Source organism: Tribolium castaneum, chromosome 8 (genome assembly GCF_031307605.1).
Source record: "Tribolium castaneum strain GA2 chromosome 8, icTriCast1.1, whole genome shotgun sequence".
Classification (NCBI taxonomy): Eukaryota; Metazoa; Arthropoda; class Insecta; order Coleoptera; family Tenebrionidae; genus Tribolium; species Tribolium castaneum.
Genome location: NC_087401.1, coordinates 11,640,955 through 11,661,437, shown reverse-complemented (window position 1 = coordinate 11,661,437; position 20,483 = coordinate 11,640,955). Strand labels below are relative to the sequence as shown.

Sequence of the window (20,483 nt, the reverse complement as noted above, 5' to 3'; positions counted from 1 at the left end):
AAGTTTCCGAAGTTAGTGCCCTACCTGAAAAGCAAAAGCGTAGGTTACAGAAGCAAGAAGTCGCAAATTTTAGACAAAGAAGACATTAGCAAGTTTATTAATGAAGCAGATGACAAGATATATTTACTGATGAAGGTAAACTTATCATATTAGTGTAATACAAATCAAAACAACTCGTTTTATTTATAGACTGTGCTAATTTTGGGTATATCGGGAGCCCTTCGACGTGAAGAATTAGTTAAAATGAAGCTAACTGACATAGAAGATAAACAGTCTGTCTTAATTGTGAAGGTGCCTGATACAAAAACCCACTGCGAACGAATATTTACTGTTTCAAATTTAGAAAATATAGAAATTGTCAGAAAATATAGAGCTTTGCGGCCTCCACGGGCGACTAGTGACCGTTTATTTTTAAAGTATACCAACGGAAAATGTGTGAATCAAAATGTTGGAATTAACAAAATCGGAGAGATACCAAGTTTGATTGCAAAGTGGCTTAACAAAGACGAACCTAAAAAAATATACTGGTCACTGCTTCAGAAGAAGCTCTGCCACTCTTTTGGCGAATGCTGGAGGTGATCTAATTTCAATTAAACGTCATGGGGGCTGGAGAAGCAGCACAGTGGCAGAAAGTTACATCGAGGACTCTTTGAATAATAAAATTGAAATTGCCAATAAAATTCAACCTTCTTCCTCCACAGAAGAAAACAAAATCACTCAACCTTCTACATCGGCTTCTTTTAATGGCGAAAATAACTTTCATTTACAAGCGTCTTCACTCAGGCCTCTGGGGATAAACGGGGGCACGTTTTCGTCATGCACATTTAATTTTCATATGTCAAAGTAAATATCTATTATTATTGTTTTGTAATATTGTTCTGTATAATTATAAAACCTTTAAAACTACCTCTCATTATCGATCCGTCTCTTCATTTCGGTTGCTGTTGATGTCTTTTCGTGTTACTAAAATTGTAACAGAAATAAGTTGGAACAAAATGATCTGAAAAATCGAGTTGCCTGCACAGTTAAAAAATATTATTTTTTCACTGTGAAACCGTGAAAAAATAATATTTTTTCACAGTGAAAAAACGTCAAACTTCGCGCATACAGTCCGGGACATTTCTATTTGAACATAAAAAATTTGAATTTTCTGACATTTATACGTGTATTCAGCGTCTATGTGAACAAAAAATGTTCTCTCTCTCATTCTATGGTCCTTGAGCTTTAATAACAAGGACATTTTTTAAATTGGTAGCATTAGAAAATGACAGTAAACAGCTGACTGATGTAAACAATAACACAATAACAAAGGAAATGTTATAATTTTAATTTATATAACCAGTGGCTGCTTTAAAAGTGTGTACTAACGGGATAATAACATAATTACGCAAGTATTTTTGAAGGTAGAAACAACTACTTAGATTATATGATGAGACGGGAATGGCACAACACAGAATTGCAGTCAGTGATTGTGCTGGAGAAAGCTGCTGTGATGTACTGACAGTACTGACTATCGCTGGTTGTACGATTTGTGCAATTTGTGATATATTTTGTGTGAAAAACTGGAAAACAAAGTGCATGACTGCATAACCTCACTTATCGCAGTTTTGCACATTTTGATGATGGGAATTGCGGTTCAAGTAATTATGAGTTATAGATGGAGCCCACTGTTTACTTCAAAGTAAGTTCACGACATTTACAGATACTTTCTTTATGTTTTTTGTCTTTTCTGGTGTAGAGGGTTAACCTTTCTATTTTCATATAAAATTCAAACCAAACGAAATTGAAAAGCTTAATATTGTCATGTTTTTTATTAATTATTAAAAAATTTATTTCAAAAATCACAGATAGTGTTTATAATTTGCAGCTGAAGCCTTTTGGGTCCGCTTTTTTCGTTGTTATTTCCTGGTAGCCACTCTTGTTTCAAGCAGAATGGGTGTAAGGTTAAAAATAATCCCATAAAATTGTTAATATAACTCCTTTGCACTGGCATGGGGTATTTGAAAACTTACGTTTAACAAATACGTCACAAAGTCTCAGTCATCGTCGAAAAACATAATTAGGGCTTTATAACAAGAAGCGTTTTCTGATTTTACTGTGGACGTGTGAAAGAATAGTGTGGAATATTGCGGAAAACCAACTTTTACTCTTGTTTACATTTTTGTACGTCTCTATCTGAGAGTAGTCGTCTTGTATAAAAAATATAGCCTACTAATAAAGGAAATTAAAGTGTTTTTATTTCTGGGTTGGCCCCAATTCCACTTTGCCCTTGCCTGATAATCAAGACAGTGATAATGAAATTGGTGTAAGTGCATCGAATACAAACGTGTTGAATAGATGAATAAAAGAGAGACAACTGCTTTTTTCAAAAAGGCCATTTCAAATTTATTCAAAAAGCACACCCCCATTGAAAATGGTCCATTCACGATGAAGTTTGGCTTCCTGCATGATATAGGTCTCGGACACCAATCTCACTGTAAATGGTCTAAATTGGTCATGCATCTCTAAGACATGGACTCACTGAGAGCGACTTCTGCAGTAGGCTTGAGACCTGCCTGCCTGTCTCGCAACAATCTCTGCATTATGATTCCAAATCATTCTATAAAACGCTGTCAATTACAAGCCATGATATGAGGCATGAGGCCGTCTCAGTGTATGTCTTGTGGTGTACATTGAAACTGTTTCTTAAAGAACCCATTCTCAATGAGATCTGCTTCACTACATGCGGCGCGACAGTACTCAAAGACTAATCCCAAAAGACACAAAAAAACTGACACAGTTTATCATTTTAAGCCATTGACAGCGTTTTCGAATGTTGGTGCAGACTTGTCGCGAGGCAGGTTTCAGCCTTCCGTCAACGTCGGTCTCAGTGAAACCCTCTCAAAGTGATCTCAGCGAAAACCATTCACAATGAGATTGGTCTATGAGGCCTATGTCGTGCCGCATGCAGCGAGATATGACTCATTGTTAATGAAAATAGGGCCTTTTTGTTTTTAAAGTCGTTTTTTAAAACTTTTGTGGCAAATTTTACTGATGTGGCAGAGAGGGGGCATGCAATTGGAACATGACGATGACCAACCTAAAAGGCACTTCGAGGCTTTTATGGCCTTTTTAATGCAAATTTCAACTTTAAACCTGACAGTCATACCAAGGTCAAACATAACCTCAACAGTAATCCAGCAACGGTACTTCAAAGCATTTGAAAGTTTCTCCATTTGTTTGTAAGTGTTCTAGTTGGTACATTTTGCTGTATTTTACTACAATAAAGAAATATTTAAATTTTTATTATTGTTTACATTTGTCATTTGTCAAACACATCAAACAACCAAGTTCCCTAAATTTGAGCTCTTATCTAGTTTTTGTGCTCTATATAGTCTCGCGTCAAGGTATGCGCTATGACGTATCTCATATAGAAATGTCCCGGACTATAGGTAACCATGCATAAATGTCACGATTTTTTGACGGCTGTAGAAAAAATATTATTTTTCCAATATTTAGAAGTAATTTTTGCTTAATAACAAATACCTAAGTGAAGAAAGTTTTAACAGTGGGGCTCAAATATTTAAATAAGTAGTGTTTTTGGACTCATTAGGTTGGCCCCGCCGTTCCAACATTGTGTATTAAACAATCAAAAAAATAAATAAATTGCACAAATTATCAATGACCTGAGACTCGGGAGTACGATCCAATTATTTTTTGGTTATTGCTCATTTAGTATGAGCTCAAATTTTGCTAAAATCCAGCAAAGTTGGTGTGTTTTTCACCGTCATGTTGCCGATTCATTTGACACAAGTTCGATTTTTGAAATTTTGAAGCGTCCGTGTTTGATCAATATTTCGACTTGAAATCCATTAAATTAATTACTAATTAAATTAGCGATGGACAAAGAGACCGGAACTGAGAAGAATTCCGATTCATCGGCGACAAAACCAGCGAATTGTCCCGAAATCACAATAAAGGAATTCCTCGACTTTCTCAAGACAGCCTATCAAGTCCCAGCCAATTCAATTAACTTTCCGCGTATAATCGGCCAATTTTAGGTGCAAGACAATTTGGAAAACCTTCTCCTAGCCAACGGGATGACCGAAGCCGTCGATTGGTTGAAATTGAAAGAAAATGAGTTGGTCAAGCCCAAGGAGAGTGAAACTGACTCAAAAGAGAAGCGAGGTATAACGTCCAAATTGGTGACAAAAACGCCGATTTTTTGTACTATTTAAACAGATCTGACGCGGCGTAAAAGTGACTCGTCGACCGATAGCAACGACACTATCAAAAGAAAATTAAGCGAGGTGTTGTCAGAGGGGCTGCTTGACTCAGTTTTGCCGTACTTGGTGCCTGCATCCAGTCAGCAAGCTTCAAGACGCAGCAGTGTAGTCAAAGTGCCTTCAGGTAAAAACTACCCAAAGTGGGCCAAAAATCAGGTTTTGTTACAGAAAAGACAAGTCAAGTGGCCGTCTCCGCCACGTCTGTCACAAAGAAGAAGAGTGGAGAGATTGCGAAAAACGGGGCCCCGAAAGCCGCAGAGTAAGTAAACAAAAAATTACGTGTATTGCTGGTTGCCTACGCACCATTGCAAAAGTAAAAAAATTACTAATTATTTTTCCTGTTACGCATACGTAATATTTTGTGCATTCACATAGAATAAGAGTTGCATTTATTTAGTTGTGAGCAATGAGAGCTTACGAGAGTTCGAAAAAACTTGAGACTTGACGGTTCTCCTAACCTCACTTAAAAGTGAGGTTGAAATTGTGTTTTTGTGTTCATTAACCATGTCAGGCGGCAAAAAAGGGGCTCTCTTTGTATGTCTCGGTAACATTTGTCGGTCGCCGATTGCCGAAGCGGTCTTTTTGCATTTGATCAAAGAAAGGGGCGTTAGTGGTCAGTGGAAAGTGGACAGTGCGGGTCTTGGGGGCTGGCATGCGGGTAGTTTACCCGATTCACGTGCCAGAGCTACGCTACAAAAGCATGAAATTAAATACAATAACACTGCACGTCAAGTATTTAATTTTTTTTTTTGGTTTTGTTTCCTATTATTACGAGTTGTAGATATGTTCCGAGGATTATTACGAGTATGATTACATTTTCGGTATGGATAAGAATAATATTTCCGGTTTGAAAGGTGACAAACCGTCGGATGCTAATCCGAAAATTTTATTGTTGGGGGATTTTGACCCTGAAGGTGATAAGATTATCAGAGATCCGTACTACGTAAGAATGTAGGGCGTGTTCTTGCGTTTTTTTATTTGAAATTGTAGGACTCCGGGTCCGAAGGCTTTGAAAAGTGTTACCAACAGTGCTTGAGGTCATGCACTGCCTTTTTAGATAAAGTAGAAAAAGGAGAAGTTTAGCCAATTTTAATTAAAACTTTTTCGTGAGAGGTATTTTTCTGTCCTGTCCTACAAAGCAAAAAAAAAATATAAGCACTAATTCAAAAACATAGGTTTAATTTTTTAATTTTATTTTAATGAAAAGTAGAAATAGACAATTACTTAAATATTTTTGCATTTGTTTATAAAAAAGTACAGTCCACCTCACTTTATTAATTGCTTCTCGTAAACCTGGAGCTCCAAAGTCTTCATCGCGTTGTGTAACTCTTTGATAGTTTTCTCGCCCGGTTTTACTTTATTTTTTTCGTGAAATTTCAATATCTCATCGATTTCCTGACGTAAAGGTTCAACTTGCTCATACCGCTCTATCTGTTTCTCCAAATAACTTTTATAACAAGCCTCTTCTCTGTACTCCTTCATTAACTCAGAAACCTCCTTCTCCAATTTTTCAATCTCTCCACTCTCAACAGGTTCAATGTTCACTTCGGTGAAAGCGCTAGCATTCTGTGGAAGTGCGAAAATCTCCCGTGATTTAATTTCAAATTGTCTTAAAGGAGTTTCGGCAATTTCAAGAAAAAGCCTCAACAGATTGGTTGTCTGCTCCTTAATCGCCTCCTGCTGGCCAGGAAATTTTAAATTTATAATCTCTTCAAGGGAAGTTATGTTGGTTTTAATCACATCCTGGGTTTTTTCACGAACTGGAAAAAATAGTCACAATTCTAACCTCAAATTTAAACGACTTACAATCTTCCACTAATTGAGACGAAGTAAAACCGTAGTAATAACACATCGCAAGTTCGTTTTCGTTAAAACTAGGACTGGCTGCCATTTCGTATTTAAACAAGACACATAATTAAAAAAGTAAGATTATTTTTAACCAACAAACTCGTCGCACAAATTTGAATCTAGGGATTTTTAGTTTGTGTTTGTCACTAAGCTCGTTGTGAACTACGGAAATCAAAAGGTTAGGACAAAGCCAGTAGATATACTAAAGTAGCGACACGGACCTTGACAGGGCAACAATAACGATTATACACTCTACAGATGGCTCCACCATCCAAATTCAAAAACGTACGTCAAAAATGCCAAGATTTTCCACGTTTGAAAAATTGGTGAATCAGAACAATAAATTCGGTGATTGTCTATAATTTCACCCTGGTTATTACTGTTTATGTGTACAAATACCATGAAACCTTCAAACCTGTGCTTCACTCACGTAAAAATAAATCAGATCGTCCCTAAATTCAACTGAACATTGCAATGAGAAAGGCTTTTAGAATGCGCAGAATACAGCACCTCTTATGGACATTTCGAAGAAGGTGCCGGCGCTTCAACAGTGAATTCATTTCTTAAAGGAATTTGAACTTTGTATTTAACGAAAAAGCCAACAACACGTTTTTAACTAATAGTTGTTGAACTCAAAAAATTTTGTTACCTACATTTCTAATTTTAATAAACTGCTCCCTAAGTGTTTTTACAGGTTATCGTATTTAATTACTCTAGGATTTTAAATTGGTCGATTTATTTTTTTTTAATTAAATTTAATTTTTTCCCTCAACACTATTAACAGCTGCTATGAAACCAAGACATCTTTCGCAATAAGAAAAGTAAATGTTTTCAATATTACCCGAGAGAGAAAATCAGTGTACAAAATTGAGTAAATCAAGAAATTTTAAGGAAATCACTTTAAAAATTTAGGGAAAATCAGAAGGAGTCATGTTTAAATCACAGGAAACCATCTGGTGTACAAAATTTGGGGTACAGTTTAGACCTCGATATTACCTAAGAAATAGAAATAATACAACCTGAATTTTTCTTTATTATTTAAATTTTGTATAACATAGTTGCTGTAAATAAGTGGCTATAAAAAGTCCACCAAACTTCGATGCGCTACAATTCCCAGATTTAGATACATTAAATTTCGTGAAACGAAGGTCAGTGTAAGCAGAGCGGTCTTAAATTCTTTCCCATTAGGCCGGAATCTAATAATTTAGACTGAATTTTCAAGGAAGTATTGTTTAAATCTACCTGAAATACTTAATGAAAATTTGGTATCTTAGAAATTTCTCTTTCAAGTTGATACCTACCACTTTACATTTCTTAAACAATTTTTGTTTGAATGAGTTTCCAGTATTCTCACACAGACTTGCTTCGTAATGTGGACGACTTTGAACAGTCTGGAGGCCCCTTTGTTTAATGTTTTTGGTGTCGATTTATTATTTACGTGATTGAAGCACAGGTTTGAAAATTCCATGGAATCTGTTCATAACCAATAACCACAGTAAAACTACTGATGGACACCACTGTACTCTTTACCAATTTTTCAAAAGTGAGAGAAAAGTGACAGTTTTGACGTATATTCAAAATTACTGACAATTTGACGAACCTTTAAAATTACAGGGTTATTACAAAAAATATCGAGCCTTGGAAAACTAAACTGCCTGTTTAAACACATTCTCGATCTAAATCTATCATCTAATGTGACCTTTAACGAATATCTCTTTTGAGCATCCCCTTTAGCAATTTCATTTAGTAAAGATTAAACGTAGAAACAGAGACAAAACGCACTTACTAAGGCTTTTCAAGGCTAGGCATTTTATGTAAATAATGCGGTATATGTCGAATTTTGATAGTTGCGCCCTCTCTAGAGTATATAATCGTTATTGTTGCCCTGTCAAGGTCCGTGTCGCTACTTTAGTATATCTACTGGCTTTGGGTTAGGACAAAGCCAGTAGATATACTAAAGTAGCGACACGGACCTTGACAGGGCAACAATAACGATTATATACTCTAGAGAGGGCGCAACTATCGAAATTCGACATATACCGCATTATTTACATAAAATGCGTAGCCTTGAAAAGCCTTAGTAAGTGCGTTTTGTCCCTGTTTCTACGTTTAATCTTCACTCAATAAAATTGCTAATGGGGATGCTCAAAAGAGATATTCGTTAAAGGTCACGTTAGATGATAGATTTAAATCGAGAATGTATTTAAACAGGCAGTTTAGTTTTCCAAGGCTCGACATTTTTTGTAATAACGCTGTAATTTTAAAGGTTCGTCAAATTGTCAGTAATTTTGAACATACGTCAAAACTGTCAAGATTCTCTCACTTTTGAAAAATTGGTAAAGAGCACAGTGATTCTAGCGTTCATCTGTAGTTTTACTGTGGTTATTGGTTATGAACAGATTTCATGGAACTTTCAAACCTGTGCTTAAATCACGTAAATAATAAATCGACACCAAAAACATTAAACAAAAGGGCCTCCAGACTGTTCAAAGTCGTCCACATTACGAAGCACGTCTGTGTGAGAATACTGGAAACTCATTCAAACAAAAATTGTTTCAGAAACATAAAGTGTTAGGTACCAACTTGAAAGAGAAATTTCTAAGATACCAAATTTTCAATAAGTATTTCAGGTAGATTTAAACAATACTTCCTTGAAAATTCATTCTAAATTATTAGATTCTGTCCTAATGGGAAAGAATTTAAGACCGCTCTGCTTACACTGACCTTCGTTTCACAAAATTTAATGCATCTAAATCTGGGAATTGTAGCGTATCGAAGTTTGGTGGACTTTTTATAGCCACTTATTTATAGCAACTATGTTATACAATATTTAAATAATAAAGAGAAATTCAGGTTGTATTATTTCTATTTCTTAGGTAATATCGAGGTGTAAACCGTACCTCAAATGGTTTCCTGTAATTTCATCATGATTCCTTCTGATTTTCCCTAAATTTTTAAAGTGATTTCCTTAAAATTTCTTTATTTACTTAATTTTGTACACTGATTTCTTCTGCGGTTTACCTCTCGGGTAATATTGAAAACATTTACTTTTCTTATTGCGAAAAATGTCTTGGTTTCATAGCAGTTGTTTATAGTGTTGAGGGAAAAAATTAAATTTAATTAAAAAAAAATAAATCGACCAATTTAAAATCTTGGAGTAATTAAATACGATAAACTGTAAAAACACTTAGAGAGGAGTTTATTAAAATTAGAAATGTAAGTATCACAATTTTTTGAGATCAAACAACTATTATTTTGGAACGTGTTTTTGGCTTTTTCGTTAAATACATAGTTCAAATTCTTTTAAGGAATGAATTCACTGTTGAAGCGCCAGCACCTTCTTCGAAATGTCCATAAGAGTTGCTGTACTCTGCGCATTCTAAAAGCCTTTCTCATTGCAATGTTCAGTTGAATTTAGGGACGATCTGATTTATTTTTACGTGAGTAAAGCACAAGTTTGAAAGTTTCATGGTATCTGTACACATAAACTGTAATAACCAGGGTGAAATTATAGACGATCACCGAATTTATTGTTCTGATTCACCAATTTTTCAAACGTGAAAAAATCTTGACATTTTTGACGTACGTTTTTGAATTTTGATGGTGGAGCCATCTGTAGAGTGTATAATCGTTATTGTTGCCCTGTCAAGGTCCGTGTCGCTACTTTAGTATATCTACTGGCTTTGGGTTAGGATAGGAAACGACGTCCTCTGGTGACCACATTTTGTACTTGCCGAAAACAGTAACGGAATTTTCGTAATATGAAAATTTTTATATATTTTTTAATTGTCCTACTCCCAGATTGCAAAATTAAGTTGGTCAAAAGGCTAGTTCCAAGAGAGTGGGTCAAAATTTTAACTGACCTGACCTGACCTGACCCAGTAGATACTGTCATTGTTTGAATCTACTGATGGGAAAAGTAAAATTTTTATTTCCAAATAGTTCGGAGGTGGAGATTCACGTATGCGACGAGGTGAAAAACATGAAGAAAGACTTCGTTTGCAACCAGAAACTCCTTGTGGAAAAAATGGGTTATTTCGCTGAAGTGACCACGGGGCAACGCCTCGAAGACATGGACATTTCCGTCCACTGTGACATTGGTATTTTCGAATGGTTGATGAAATGGGTGAAGAAAGAATCCTTGCTTGAGGAAGACTGGCCCCAATTGGACCCCCAATGCGTCATCCCGATCCTCGTTTCTGCGGCGTTTCTTCAAATGGAACCGCTCCAAAACGACTGCCTTTTGTACTGCCACCAACACATGAACGAAATCCTCCGAACGTCTACGAACCTATCGTGTCTCAACGACTCGATTTTGACACGCCTTGCCGCCATGTACACCAATAGCGAAGTGGAGGCGATCAAGGACCGCAAAGATAAGATCCAATCACGCATTTTCACGAAATTGATCCAATCGCTGGCGGAGCCTGAGCCTGAAAGCATGCGTGGCCATTGGTCGTCACTGGCGAGGGTGTATCGCTGTGGGCGGTGCCAACAGCTGATTGGTCCCTCGGTTGCGACACGTATACCTTGTGCCCCGCCTTGTATGCAATTACAGTGCGATGGTTCCATAATAAGCCAACACGTCAGAGACCCATCATGGAACATAAATGACTATATTTTAAAACTGTACAAGAATTTGAAGACTTGGAGAAAAGTTTATTGGAGATTATGGGGCGACTCCCACTTTTTGTATTGTCTGACGTGTAAACGGTATTTCCCCGCCCACCAAATTGGGTGGTGTCGTCACCACCCAGATCCGCCCCAATATTTCACCCTTGACGCCCAGAAAGCGCCACTCCCCGTTGGGCGTTACCCCTGTTGTGGGGAGAGAGCTTATCGTTTCCAGTTATTACAAGATTATTCCGGGTGTCAGTTCCGGGAACATACAATTAGCGCGAAAGACGTGCGAGATTCGGCCGTTTTGTCACTTTTGGAGAATTTCCGGGGGTTAATAGAGGAGGAGCCTCCACAGTTGATGTTTCCGGAACGTTTAACCCGATTGGTTGCACGTGACCCGGCCGGCGATAGCAAGAAGTTGGTTTGTAAAGAGAATTTCTGGTGGGAGGGGTTTCAAATTGTCCCGCCCAGGCCCAAGCTGGGACTGTTGGGCCAATTTGCTAGTCGGGGCGGGGAAGAGGCCGTGCCGGAGGAGGAGTCAAGTGAAGGGACGGACGAAAGTACGTCCGACAGTGATGATAGTGACAGTGAGGGGAGCGACGGAAGTGCCGAAAGTAATCCTCCACCAATGCCTGTCAAGGTAACAATTGATGATTTTGATTGTTTAGCATTTGTTTGTTGTTTAGAACCTTAAGAAGAAAAGAAATAAGCGGGAAAGTAGGTTGTGGCAACATAATTTGTCGGCGAGAAGTAACCAGGATATACAAAGAGCGTTTGAGGAGAATGCGGTTAGGGAAATAACGGCCATGTTGAATCGGCGGACGGTCACCATTTCGGAAGGCGGGGCCAAAAGTGGGCGGTTCTCGCGGAATGTCACGCCCATTGGTGGGTGTTTTATTATGCAGTTAACATTGCACACGTGTTTGTTACTTTTAGGTGGGGTTTGGGTGCGATTAGAGTCCGAATGGAAGGAAGTCCATTGCGCTAATAATAACCAGCAAAAAATGCGAAGTATTTTTACCGGCAGGGTTCGTCCGAAGCAAACAAAAATGTGAAAAACACGTTGTTTTAGTCGTTTTTAATTAAATTGCACTTGAAACGAGTTTTTTAAATTTGTATTTCTTGGATCCCGCCCCCCATTTTAAATTTCTATAGGTTAAAAATTCTTACCGCACTAAAGTCCCTAAATATTTGACATTAATCAAACATAACCTTACATTATCATGCTGTTTTTTTGAGTGCGATTGTTGGAAATAAACAATAAAATGGTCAAAAAGCGCTATAATTGGAAGTCGCGACAGGTTGTTAACACCGTTGTTGATAATTCCGCGACCAAAAAGGTAGTTTTTTAAAATTTTAACCTCACTTTTAATTGACTTGTTTAGATCCAACTTGATTTGCAAGTGGAGGGCCACTATGACCAAAGTAATGAGTTAGTGCTGCCTTCAAAAAAACGCAAGACAAAAATAAAAGATGAGAAACAAAAAATCACCAAAATCCTTTCAAAGAAACACAGAAAGAAACTTGAAAAAATCGTCGAGAAAAAGAAGAAAAAGGAGAACGTGAGTTGTGCGAAATGTGACTAAGTTCGCTTAATTTGGTATTTGTAGCGCGCGTCACTCCTTGAAGCTTTATCGAAAGTCCAAGCAACCCCTGAAGAGTTAACCAAACTAACCTCAATTGCCACTGTACAAACAAAGGGGCTAAAACGGCACTATCTCGAGGAGCAAACCGGAGACAAGAAGAAACCTAAACGCGACTTGCAGATAATTTCGGGCGAAATTAAACTAAACAGTTTATCGGGGGCCAAAAGACGCCAATTGCTGGAACAAACAGTTGATACTAAACCAAATGGGGACCCCAACGTGGTGGGGTTCGAGTCGTCAGACTCAGGCAATGACTCGGACCCCGAGCCCACGAAAAATGAACCAACAGAAACAGAACCAGAACCAAAAGAACCACCAATTAAAAACGAACCAAAGGAAACAAAAACTAAAACTCCAACCAGGAAAGTTCTTGCGCCAAAACCTGCAGTTTTCGTGGACGTGATCCGCGACGAAGAAATCCAGAACAGTCGCCTCAAGCTCCCGATCTTGGCCGAGGAGCAGCAAATCATGGAAACGATTAACGAAAATCCGGTTGTGATAATCGCTGGTGAGACAGGCAGTGGTAAAACCACTCAAGTCCCCCAGTTTTTGTACGAAGCGGGCTATGCGTTGAAAAAACAAATCGCGGTGACTGAACCCCGAAGAGTTGCAGCGATTGCAATGTCGAAACGTGTGGCACAAGAAATGAATTTAAGCTCGAACGAAGTGAGCTATTTAATTCGGTTCGAGGGCAACGCCACCGAAGACACAAAAATTAAGTTTATGACAGATGGCGTGTTACTAAAAGAGGTCCAAAACGATTTTCTCTTGTCACAATATTCAGTTGTTATCCTTGATGAAGCCCACGAAAGATCGGTTTATACCGATATTTTAATCGGGCTTTTATCACGCATTGTACCTTTGCGAGTCAAAAGGGGGGATCCCCTAAAACTCATAATCATGTCGGCTACGTTACGAGTCGAAGACTTCACGAAAAATAAGCGACTTTTTAAGAAAACTCCCCCTGTGATTAACGTGGATAGTCGGCAATTCCCCGTCACTGTTCACTTCAATAAACGCACAAATGAGGATTATTTGAGTGAGAGTTTCACTAAAGTGGTTAAAATTCACACGAAACTGCCCGAAGGCGGAGTTTTGGTTTTCGTGACTGGGCAACAAGAAGTCAACTCACTTGTGAAAAAACTCCGCGCTAAATTCCCCTTCAAAGTCAAGCTTAATGAAGAGGCGGAGCCTACAAAACTCAAACAGAAAAAGGTTTACGCCCCCGAGGTGAATCTCGATGATTACGACCCGGATTGGTCGAGTGAGAGTGAGGAGGAGGAGTCGGAACGCCCCCTGTATCACGCCCCGCCGTTGTGGGTGTTACCCCTCTATTCGATGCTCCCCACCCACAAGCAAAACCGAGTGTTTCAAGCGCCGCCCCCAGGATGTCGTTTGTGCGTCGTTAGTACCAACGTAGCGGAGACAAGTCTCACTATACCTAATATAAAATACGTGGTTGACTCAGGTCGGACTAAAGTGAAACTGTACGATAAAATCACCGGTGTGAGTAGTTACGTGGTCACGTGGACCAGCAAAGCTTCGGCCAATCAGCGCGCCGGGAGGGCGGGGCGTACGGGGCCGGGCCACTGCTACCGCCTCTATTCCAGTGCTGTTTTTAACGACACGTTACACGATTTTTGTGTTCCGGAAATTCAGCAAAAACCAGTCGATGATTTATACTTGCAAATGAAATGTATGAGTATCGATAAAGTCGTAAACTTCCCCTTCCCCACAGCCCCCGACTTATTGCAATTGAAAACAGCCGAACACCGACTGGAAATATTGGGGGCGTTGCAAAACAGCCAAGTCACGCCTTTGGGGCGTGCCATCGCCAAATTCCCCGTGTTGCCACGTTTCGGCAAAATGTTGGCCTTGAGTCACCAACAAGACCTCCTCCCGTACACCATATGTATGGTGGCAGCACTGTCAGTCCAGGAGGTGTTGCTAGACGACGCCAAATGGGCGGCGCTTCGTCGCCAGTGGGCGGCGACGGGCAATTCGCTCCTATTGGGCGACAGTATGGTGCTGCTCCGGGCGGTGGGCGCGGCCGAATTCGCCAACACCCAAAACCGACTGGAGCAATTCTGTCACGCCAATGGGTTGAGACACAAGGCGGTGCTCGAAATTCGAAAGCTGCGCCTACAATTGACCAATGAAATCAAGGCTAATGTGCCGGAGGCCGATGTTGTGGTAGACCCCGCCCTTGCCCCGCCCACTGACCTTCAAGCCAAGCTTCTAAGACAGATACTTCTCGCAGGGATGGGCGACCAAATCGCCAAGAAAATCGAAAGTGAGGATAAGAAATTTAAATATGGATACCAGGCCAACAATATGGAGGACCCAGTCTTTTTACATTCGGGGTCTGTATTACGAAAAAATCTGCCAGAGTTTGTGATTTATCACGAAATTTACGAAACTAATAAAATTTATATGAGAGGGGTGACAGCCATTGAACCCGAGTGGTTGCCGGTTTATGTCCCCAGTTTGTGCAATTTGAGTGAACCTTTAGCCGAGCCTGAACCTCGACTAAAAAACGGAAAAGTGTATTGTACGGTAAATGGAACGTTTGGTAGTCAAGGCTGGACGCTACCGAACGTTGAAATAGAATATCCCAGAACCATTAATTATTATAAGTGGTTTGGTCGATTTTTATTGGAAGGTTTGGTGTTTAAAAAACTGGAGAAATACAAGGACGTGTTGTTGAGTCAGCCGGCGATTATGGTCAAAAGTTGGGCGAAGTTGCAACCGCGGACCGACGCTATTTTGAAAGCCTTGCTGTCGAAGGAGGCGGTGTCGAAGCAGCGATTGGCGGAGATTTGGACGGACACGCCCAAGTGTGAGTTTGCGCGTTTTGATTGGTCGTGGCTAACGCTTTGTTTCAGTCCTATTGGAGGAGTTTTTGAGGTGGGTGCCGCAGTCGGCCTATGGAGAAGTGAGCATGATGTGGCCGCCTTTAGATTAATTTTATTACATGGAATGTTTAAGTACGTTATTACAAATTCAAGTCTTGTAACTTTTGAAAACCTCCACCAAAACCGCCTGTTCCTGCCTTTTCACACTCTTCATGTCCAGAATTTTGTAAAAGTCGTTCAACTGGCAATCGGGCAACAATTTCTTGTATTGTTCGACGAAGGCTTTGGAGGGGTCAACTGGTGTCATGACGACCTTGAGTATCATCTCGGCTTTTGTCATGCCTTTGGTGACCACTTTGGTGTACGAGGCTGGTGCTTGTCGGTTGATTTGGGACGCGATCGAAGGTAAGTTTAGTAAAACTGTTTTCAACATGTGCGTGTCGAGGAGAAGTTGTTCGGCACCTTCGGTGTTTATCGGTTTGCATTTGTAAATGTTTTGGATGAATTTCGGGATGAACGAGTTGGCGAATTTTATGCAAAACTGGGTGAAGTATTTGCGAGTGTGGGATAAGTTGTCCCGAATTATGGGAATGGTGGTCTTGAAGTGGGTTGTTAGGGCCGTAATGTAGGGGCTTTGGTCACCTACGGTGTCCACGTTCTGCCACTGGATCTGAAAAATGGAACAACTCAAATTATTTGCGACAAATCGTGATAACTAAGCAATTTTCGGGCATTTTAGCGTATTTTTCAGCTACAAACAATCATTACTCGAAAGTTGTTGCTTTTTGGGTGAATTTGTTTTTGTCTTTTTCGAATGTTTTCAGCTAGAAACGCAATTCCTTCGATGAATTTTGTCAAAAATCTGCTCAAATCATGTTGAAAATTGCGTTAATTTTGTCTTTATCGATCGTTTAATTAGCTAAAAATAATTATTTTATGAAACTGTGTAAAAAAAACCGAACAAAAACACTAAGTTACGTCGAAAATGGAATTATTTTTGTTTGTTTGAGAGTTTGATCACTTTTGTGAGTTAAAAACTCTGCTGTTTAATGAGATTTACCTAAACCGAGACAAAAAATTACACATCTGGGGTGTTTTCCAACCAGGAAGGCAATTCTTTCGATGAATAAATTCCGCCAAAAATCTGCTGAAATAATGTCTATCGAAAAATTATATTATTTTTGTGTTTATCGAGTAATAAAGAGCACGTTTGTGAGCTCAAAACTCAAGTTTCTTCGCAAGATTTCCACAAAAAAGGGCAAAAAAATTATTAAGTTAGGTTTAAAATCACGTTATTTCTAGCTTTTCCGAGAGTTTTAGCACATTTTCAGTCAGAAGCTCAATTTTTCTAAGAATTTCGTCAAAAATAACCCACAAAATCACCTCGTTGGCAAATTTAATTTAATTATTCCCCGAAATTTCGCCAAAAATAAGCCAAAATTAAATCGAATTTTAAGTTATTTTGCCAATTTTGCGCTTTTTTAGCACGTTTTTCAACGATAAGCGCGATTATTTCGCCAGTTATGAATAAATTAAGTCAAAAAAAACACTAAATGGTGTTAAAAATGATGTTATTTTTTCTTTTTCGCGGGATGTCAATTTATTTGAGATTAAAACTCAGTTATTTGGCCATTTTTTTTAAATTTTCAAGGTACTTCAAGACTTCCTTTACGAGACAAAGAATATTTTTTTTTTAATTTTTCGAACGTCGTCTAGCCAGAAACAAAATTCTACGGTGAATTTCGTTAAAAATCTGCTGAAAAAGCAGAAAATAATTTAGAAAATGATGTTATTTTTGTGTTTATCGAGAATTTAAGTACTTTTCTGAGCTGTAAAGTTGAGTTTCTTCGCTATTTGTCGCTAAAACCAGGCAAAAAATATTAAATTAGCTTATTATTTGTACTTTTTTTAGCACATTTTTAGCCACAATTTCGTCAGAAGTAAGCCGCAATATCACCAGGTTGTGTCGCAAATAACAATATTATTATTTCTCGATATTTCGCTAAAAGCAACTCAAAAGTTTGCCATTTTCGCGTTTTTTTAGCACGTTTTTCAACCACATACCCGTTTATTTCGCCAATTATGTAAATAATAACCCGAAAAATCACATAATTTTGCCGAAAGTGATATTTTTTCTTTTCCCCTTTTGTGAGTTTTGCGAGATTTTGTCAAATTGGACCAAAATGTTTTGCATTTTTAAGGCGCTTTAGGACACGTTTTACGAGTGTTTTTTCTGTCAGAAACAGAAGCTTAATTATATCTAGATATTTCGTCAAAAATTAGCTTAAAAAGCACTATAAATTGTGTCGGAAATGGTTTTATTTTCCTCTTCATCGAGAGATGAAGCTACAAATAAAAATTTTCTTGAGAAAAAAAAGTTAAATTGATGGATAAAAAAATTGTAAAAAATCAGCTGAAAAAAAACGTACATTACGTTGATATTATTTTTGATTTTATAGAACATTTAAGTACTTCTTTAATTTATTTGGCAAGATTTCCCTAAACCGTTACAAAGAACAATAAAATACATACATATGTATGTTAAAAATTACATAATTTATGCAGTTGCCAGCAGTTTTAATACGTTCTCAGACGGAATGCAATTATTTCAAGGATTTATTTTTTTAAATTGCTGAAAATAAGCTCTAAATTATGTCAAAAATTGTGTAATTATTGTACAAATCGAGCGTTTATTAATGTTAAGAGAGATGATGTCAGTAATCAAAAAAAACTATTTTAATTATAAGTCAACAATACATTATTATTGCTGTGTTTTTGTATTTTCCGATGTTTTGGCATGTTTTTTTAAACCAGAAACGCTTGAAATTTTATAAAATCATTTTATTTTGTTTTTTTTTTTAATTTAACACTATGTTCTTTCTTGAAATTTCGTTAAAACTGGTGGAGAGTATTACATCGAAATTGGTTGTTTTGGCCAATTTCGCTCGAAACACTAATTAGAAATGCGCTCATTTCGCACAGATTTTTTTCTCAAACAAATTACGCTGTCGAAACATTTCGTTGAAAACAGATCTATTTTTATTTTTTTTTCGAATGTTTAGCTCGTTTTTCAGCTAGAAACGCAAAAGAGTCCAAAGTTAGGCTAAATATAGACTTATTGTCGCTTTGTTTCGCCAGAAATACAATTATTTTAAGAAATTTCGCCAAAAGTGGGCATTTCGATCGAGGGGAGGAGCTAAGGGCGGGGCCTGTACCCACCTTACTCATCGCAGTCAAAGCGGGCTCGCAGGCATTTTCCAAGTCCTGCACCAGGATTTGAATACTGTTCGAAATAACCCTAAAACCACACATTTACACGCCTGCCAACATAACTACTTAATCCTACTTGTGAAAATTGTCTTGTTCTTTGGACAAATCGATTTGGTCGGCCAACCCTGGCTCGATTTTCTCCTTAAGTTTGTCACTCAATTGCTGCGTGGTCTCAAGACAATACTCCGCCGTTGATAAAATACAACAAATCTTCGCCAGCTCATCCTTGTTAAACCGCGTAATCTCGCCTTCTTTCAACAAGGAGGAAAAGTTTTGGATAATCCCCGAGGTGGATATTTTTTGCAAGTCACGTGTGAGCAACTGGACACTTGTCCCAATGCTCTGACTCTCGATTTTGGGCAAATTGTTTTGAAGGATGCGTTCGGAGTACTCGTGCAAGTACTTTTGGAACGTCTTAGTGAGACTTAGCATTGACTGTCCGTTGTCGAGTTGCGTACACTGGATCATACTTTTCTTGTAAAAGACGAATAAGTCGGGACATGACGGTAAAATCGCCGCTTGGGTGTCGGTCGCTTCCGTTGGTTGGCTCTGTTTGGAGTCTTGAACGAACCGTTCGATCAAATCGGCCAAGTTTCGGTCGATACTTTCGATGTAGATCTCCAAGTGTGGGATAAAACAGACCCCTATCAGGCCGGTAAAAGGCGGTTTCGCCCCAAAATCGGGCTCACTCTCGTCGTCCCTCAACGTAACGCCTGTAAAGCGCCTCGAGAGCAAGTTCTCAAAAGTCGCGGTTTTCTGAATGGCGTAGAGGAGCAACTTCACGTCGATTTCGCTCCTGCGCTTCGCCATGATCTTAACGAGCTCTTCCCGCGTGTTTTGGCAAAACTGCACGGCAATGCGCTCGGAGACCTCCCAGTTTTGCGGGAATAAGTTCCCCAGACGGTCCTCAAACTCGAGCAAGTGCCGCTTGATCCAGGCGTATCTCTTGTCGATTTTGTCCAACCAGGCGGTGTCTTCGGTCTCTTGAAACAAGTGGTTGTACTCCTGCAATTGCAAATTGACGAACCACTTGAGGAGGTCTTTCTTGACTTTGGGCTCGAGTGTGGAAACCACGAGACACGCTTGTGCGAGTTGCTTGTTGGGGATGGTGGTCTTGTTCGTCCCCGAAAACGCCTCCTTGAAGTCGTGTGTGATTTGCTCGGCCAGTTCCACGTGGATCGACTTGACCTGGTCGCTCAGACTCTTGATTTGGGGGATGTCCGAGTAGGTCTCAAAGTGGGTCATGACCTCGCTTATGGCCTGCAAAGGCAGGGCGATTTCCCCGTAGAGCCGTCTCTGGGTCAGGAGTTTCAAAGTGTCCACGCCCCCCACGAGCATATGGAGGTGGTTGAGGGTGGTTATGGCCAAAGTCAGGTTGCGTTTGGCGCAGTCGAGCTGTTTGATATCGCGCGTGATTTCGCGCACCATCTCTTCCGACTTTTCCGCCTTTTCCTTGATTGTTTTGATGTGGGTGAAGAGTTGTTTGATGACTCTTTGGGCCTCGTCCAGCGACTGGCGCCCCTCTTGACTGGCGGTGATCTGGCCGCGGACCACCGTGCTGATCTCGTTGTCGATGGACTGGATTTTGGTCTCCATCCGGGACACGACTTCGTCGATATTCGAGAGGGACTGTTCGGTGGGGAACAGCGAGTTGATGTAGTCAATACTGTTGAAGTCGGGCTCGTCGAGGGGGTCCTTGCTGGGTAGCACCTCGGCGATGGCCTTCTGCACCTCGGGGGTGAAGTTGATGAACAGGTCGGGGCTGTCGTCCTCCACCAGGTCGTCGTCCATTTTGAGGTTAGGTGCGCTGGCACCACAAACCACACGATTGGGGACACGAATACGAGTAGTGCTAGTGTAAGGAGCGCCCCAGATAGTGATACTTTGGTTTATTGGTCTTATTACCGATTTAAGTTGATAATTGGGGTTGTTTGAGGTTAGGTGTCACTTGTCACAACTGTCAAGTCGGCTCAGGGTCA

At 39.4% G+C, this 20,483-nt stretch overlaps 5 protein-coding genes and 1 long non-coding RNA gene across 6 annotated transcripts; 4 read left to right on the top strand and 2 right to left on the bottom strand.

Annotated features, from left to right (window-relative positions):
- Window positions 1-1,105: 1,105 nt before the first annotated feature.
- LOC135267000 (uncharacterized) lies at window positions 1,106-3,283 on the top strand. The gene is made up of 2 exons (XR_010335225.1): window positions 1,106-1,681; window positions 1,868-3,283. It is a non-coding gene; the product is annotated as an uncharacterized LOC135267000 (long non-coding RNA).
- A 478-nt stretch (window positions 3,284-3,761) lies between these two features.
- On the top strand, window positions 3,762-11,836 carry LOC103314724 (uncharacterized protein). Its single transcript, XM_064358585.1, has 7 exons — window positions 3,762-3,992; window positions 4,041-4,167; window positions 4,222-4,389; window positions 4,434-4,524; window positions 10,056-11,373; window positions 11,420-11,618; window positions 11,670-11,836. The coding sequence occupies exons 1-7, from the start codon at window positions 3,879-3,881 to the stop codon at window positions 11,786-11,788; spliced, it is 2,136 nt and encodes a 711-aa protein (XP_064214655.1). The 5' UTR covers window positions 3,762-3,878; the 3' UTR covers window positions 11,789-11,836.
- Window positions 4,556-5,496, top strand: LOC657373 (low molecular weight phosphotyrosine protein phosphatase 1). The gene is made up of 3 exons (XM_963837.4): window positions 4,556-4,997; window positions 5,047-5,208; window positions 5,256-5,496. Exons 1-3 carry the CDS (start codon window positions 4,770-4,772, stop codon window positions 5,346-5,348), a joined length of 483 nt encoding a protein of 160 aa, XP_968930.1. The 5' UTR covers window positions 4,556-4,769; the 3' UTR covers window positions 5,349-5,496.
- On the bottom strand, window positions 5,442-6,278 carry LOC100142240 (uncharacterized). Its single transcript, XM_001808311.4, has 2 exons — window positions 6,072-6,278; window positions 5,442-6,025 (listed from the first exon to the last, which is right to left on the bottom strand). Exons 1-2 carry the CDS (start codon window positions 6,154-6,156, stop codon window positions 5,532-5,534), a joined length of 579 nt encoding a protein of 192 aa, XP_001808363.1. The 5' UTR covers window positions 6,157-6,278; the 3' UTR covers window positions 5,442-5,531.
- A 79-nt stretch (window positions 11,837-11,915) lies between the features above and the next one.
- Window positions 11,916-15,386, top strand: kz (kurz). Its single transcript, XM_008193754.3, has 4 exons — window positions 11,916-12,073; window positions 12,119-12,295; window positions 12,344-15,218; window positions 15,265-15,386. The coding sequence occupies exons 1-4, from the start codon at window positions 11,999-12,001 to the stop codon at window positions 15,342-15,344; spliced, it is 3,207 nt and encodes a 1,068-aa protein (XP_008191976.1). The 5' UTR covers window positions 11,916-11,998; the 3' UTR covers window positions 15,345-15,386.
- Window positions 15,331-20,295, bottom strand: Vps53 (Vacuolar protein sorting 53). The gene is made up of 3 exons (XM_968141.4): window positions 18,581-20,295; window positions 18,454-18,532; window positions 15,331-15,904 (listed from the first exon to the last, which is right to left on the bottom strand). Exons 1-3 carry the CDS (start codon window positions 20,293-20,295, stop codon window positions 15,383-15,385), a joined length of 2,316 nt encoding a protein of 771 aa, XP_973234.1. The 3' UTR covers window positions 15,331-15,382.
- Between the last annotated feature and the right edge of the window lie 188 nt (window positions 20,296-20,483).

Coding starts and splice junctions, on each gene's coding strand:
- LOC103314724 (XM_064358585.1), top strand. CDS start 3,879: ATGGACAAAGAGACCGGAACTGAGAAGAATTCCGATTCATCGGCGACA. Junction 3,993..4,040: donor TTCTCAAGACAGCCTATCAA/GTCCCAGCCAAT, acceptor GGCCAATTTTAG/GTGCAAGACAATTTGGAAAA. Junction 11,619..11,669: donor GCGGAATGTCACGCCCATTG/GTGGGTGTTTTA, acceptor TGTTACTTTTAG/GTGGGGTTTGGGTGCGATTA.
- kz (XM_008193754.3), top strand. CDS start 11,999: ATGGTCAAAAAGCGCTATAATTGGAAGTCGCGACAGGTTGTTAACACC. Junction 12,296..12,343: donor AAAAGAAGAAAAAGGAGAAC/GTGAGTTGTGCG, acceptor TGGTATTTGTAG/CGCGCGTCACTCCTTGAAGC. Junction 15,219..15,264: donor TTGGACGGACACGCCCAAGT/GTGAGTTTGCGC, acceptor GCTTTGTTTCAG/TCCTATTGGAGGAGTTTTTG.
- LOC657373 (XM_963837.4), top strand. CDS start 4,770: ATGTCAGGCGGCAAAAAAGGGGCTCTCTTTGTATGTCTCGGTAACATT. Junction 4,998..5,046: donor ACAATAACACTGCACGTCAA/GTATTTAATTTT, acceptor TACGAGTTGTAG/ATATGTTCCGAGGATTATTA. Junction 5,209..5,255: donor TTATCAGAGATCCGTACTAC/GTAAGAATGTAG, acceptor TTGAAATTGTAG/GACTCCGGGTCCGAAGGCTT.
- Vps53 (XM_968141.4), bottom strand. CDS start 20,295: ATGGACGACGACCTGGTGGAGGACGACAGCCCCGACCTGTTCATCAAC. Junction 18,533..18,580: donor GAACAAGACAATTTTCACAA/GTAGGATTAAGT, acceptor GTGTGGTTTTAG/GGTTATTTCGAACAGTATTC. Junction 15,905..18,453: donor CTTTGACTGCGATGAGTAAG/GTGGGTACAGGC, acceptor TCCATTTTTCAG/ATCCAGTGGCAGAACGTGGA.
- LOC100142240 (XM_001808311.4), bottom strand. CDS start 6,156: ATGGCAGCCAGTCCTAGTTTTAACGAAAACGAACTTGCGATGTGTTAT. Junction 6,026..6,071: donor GTCTCAATTAGTGGAAGATT/GTAAGTCGTTTA, acceptor TATTTTTTCCAG/TTCGTGAAAAAACCCAGGAT.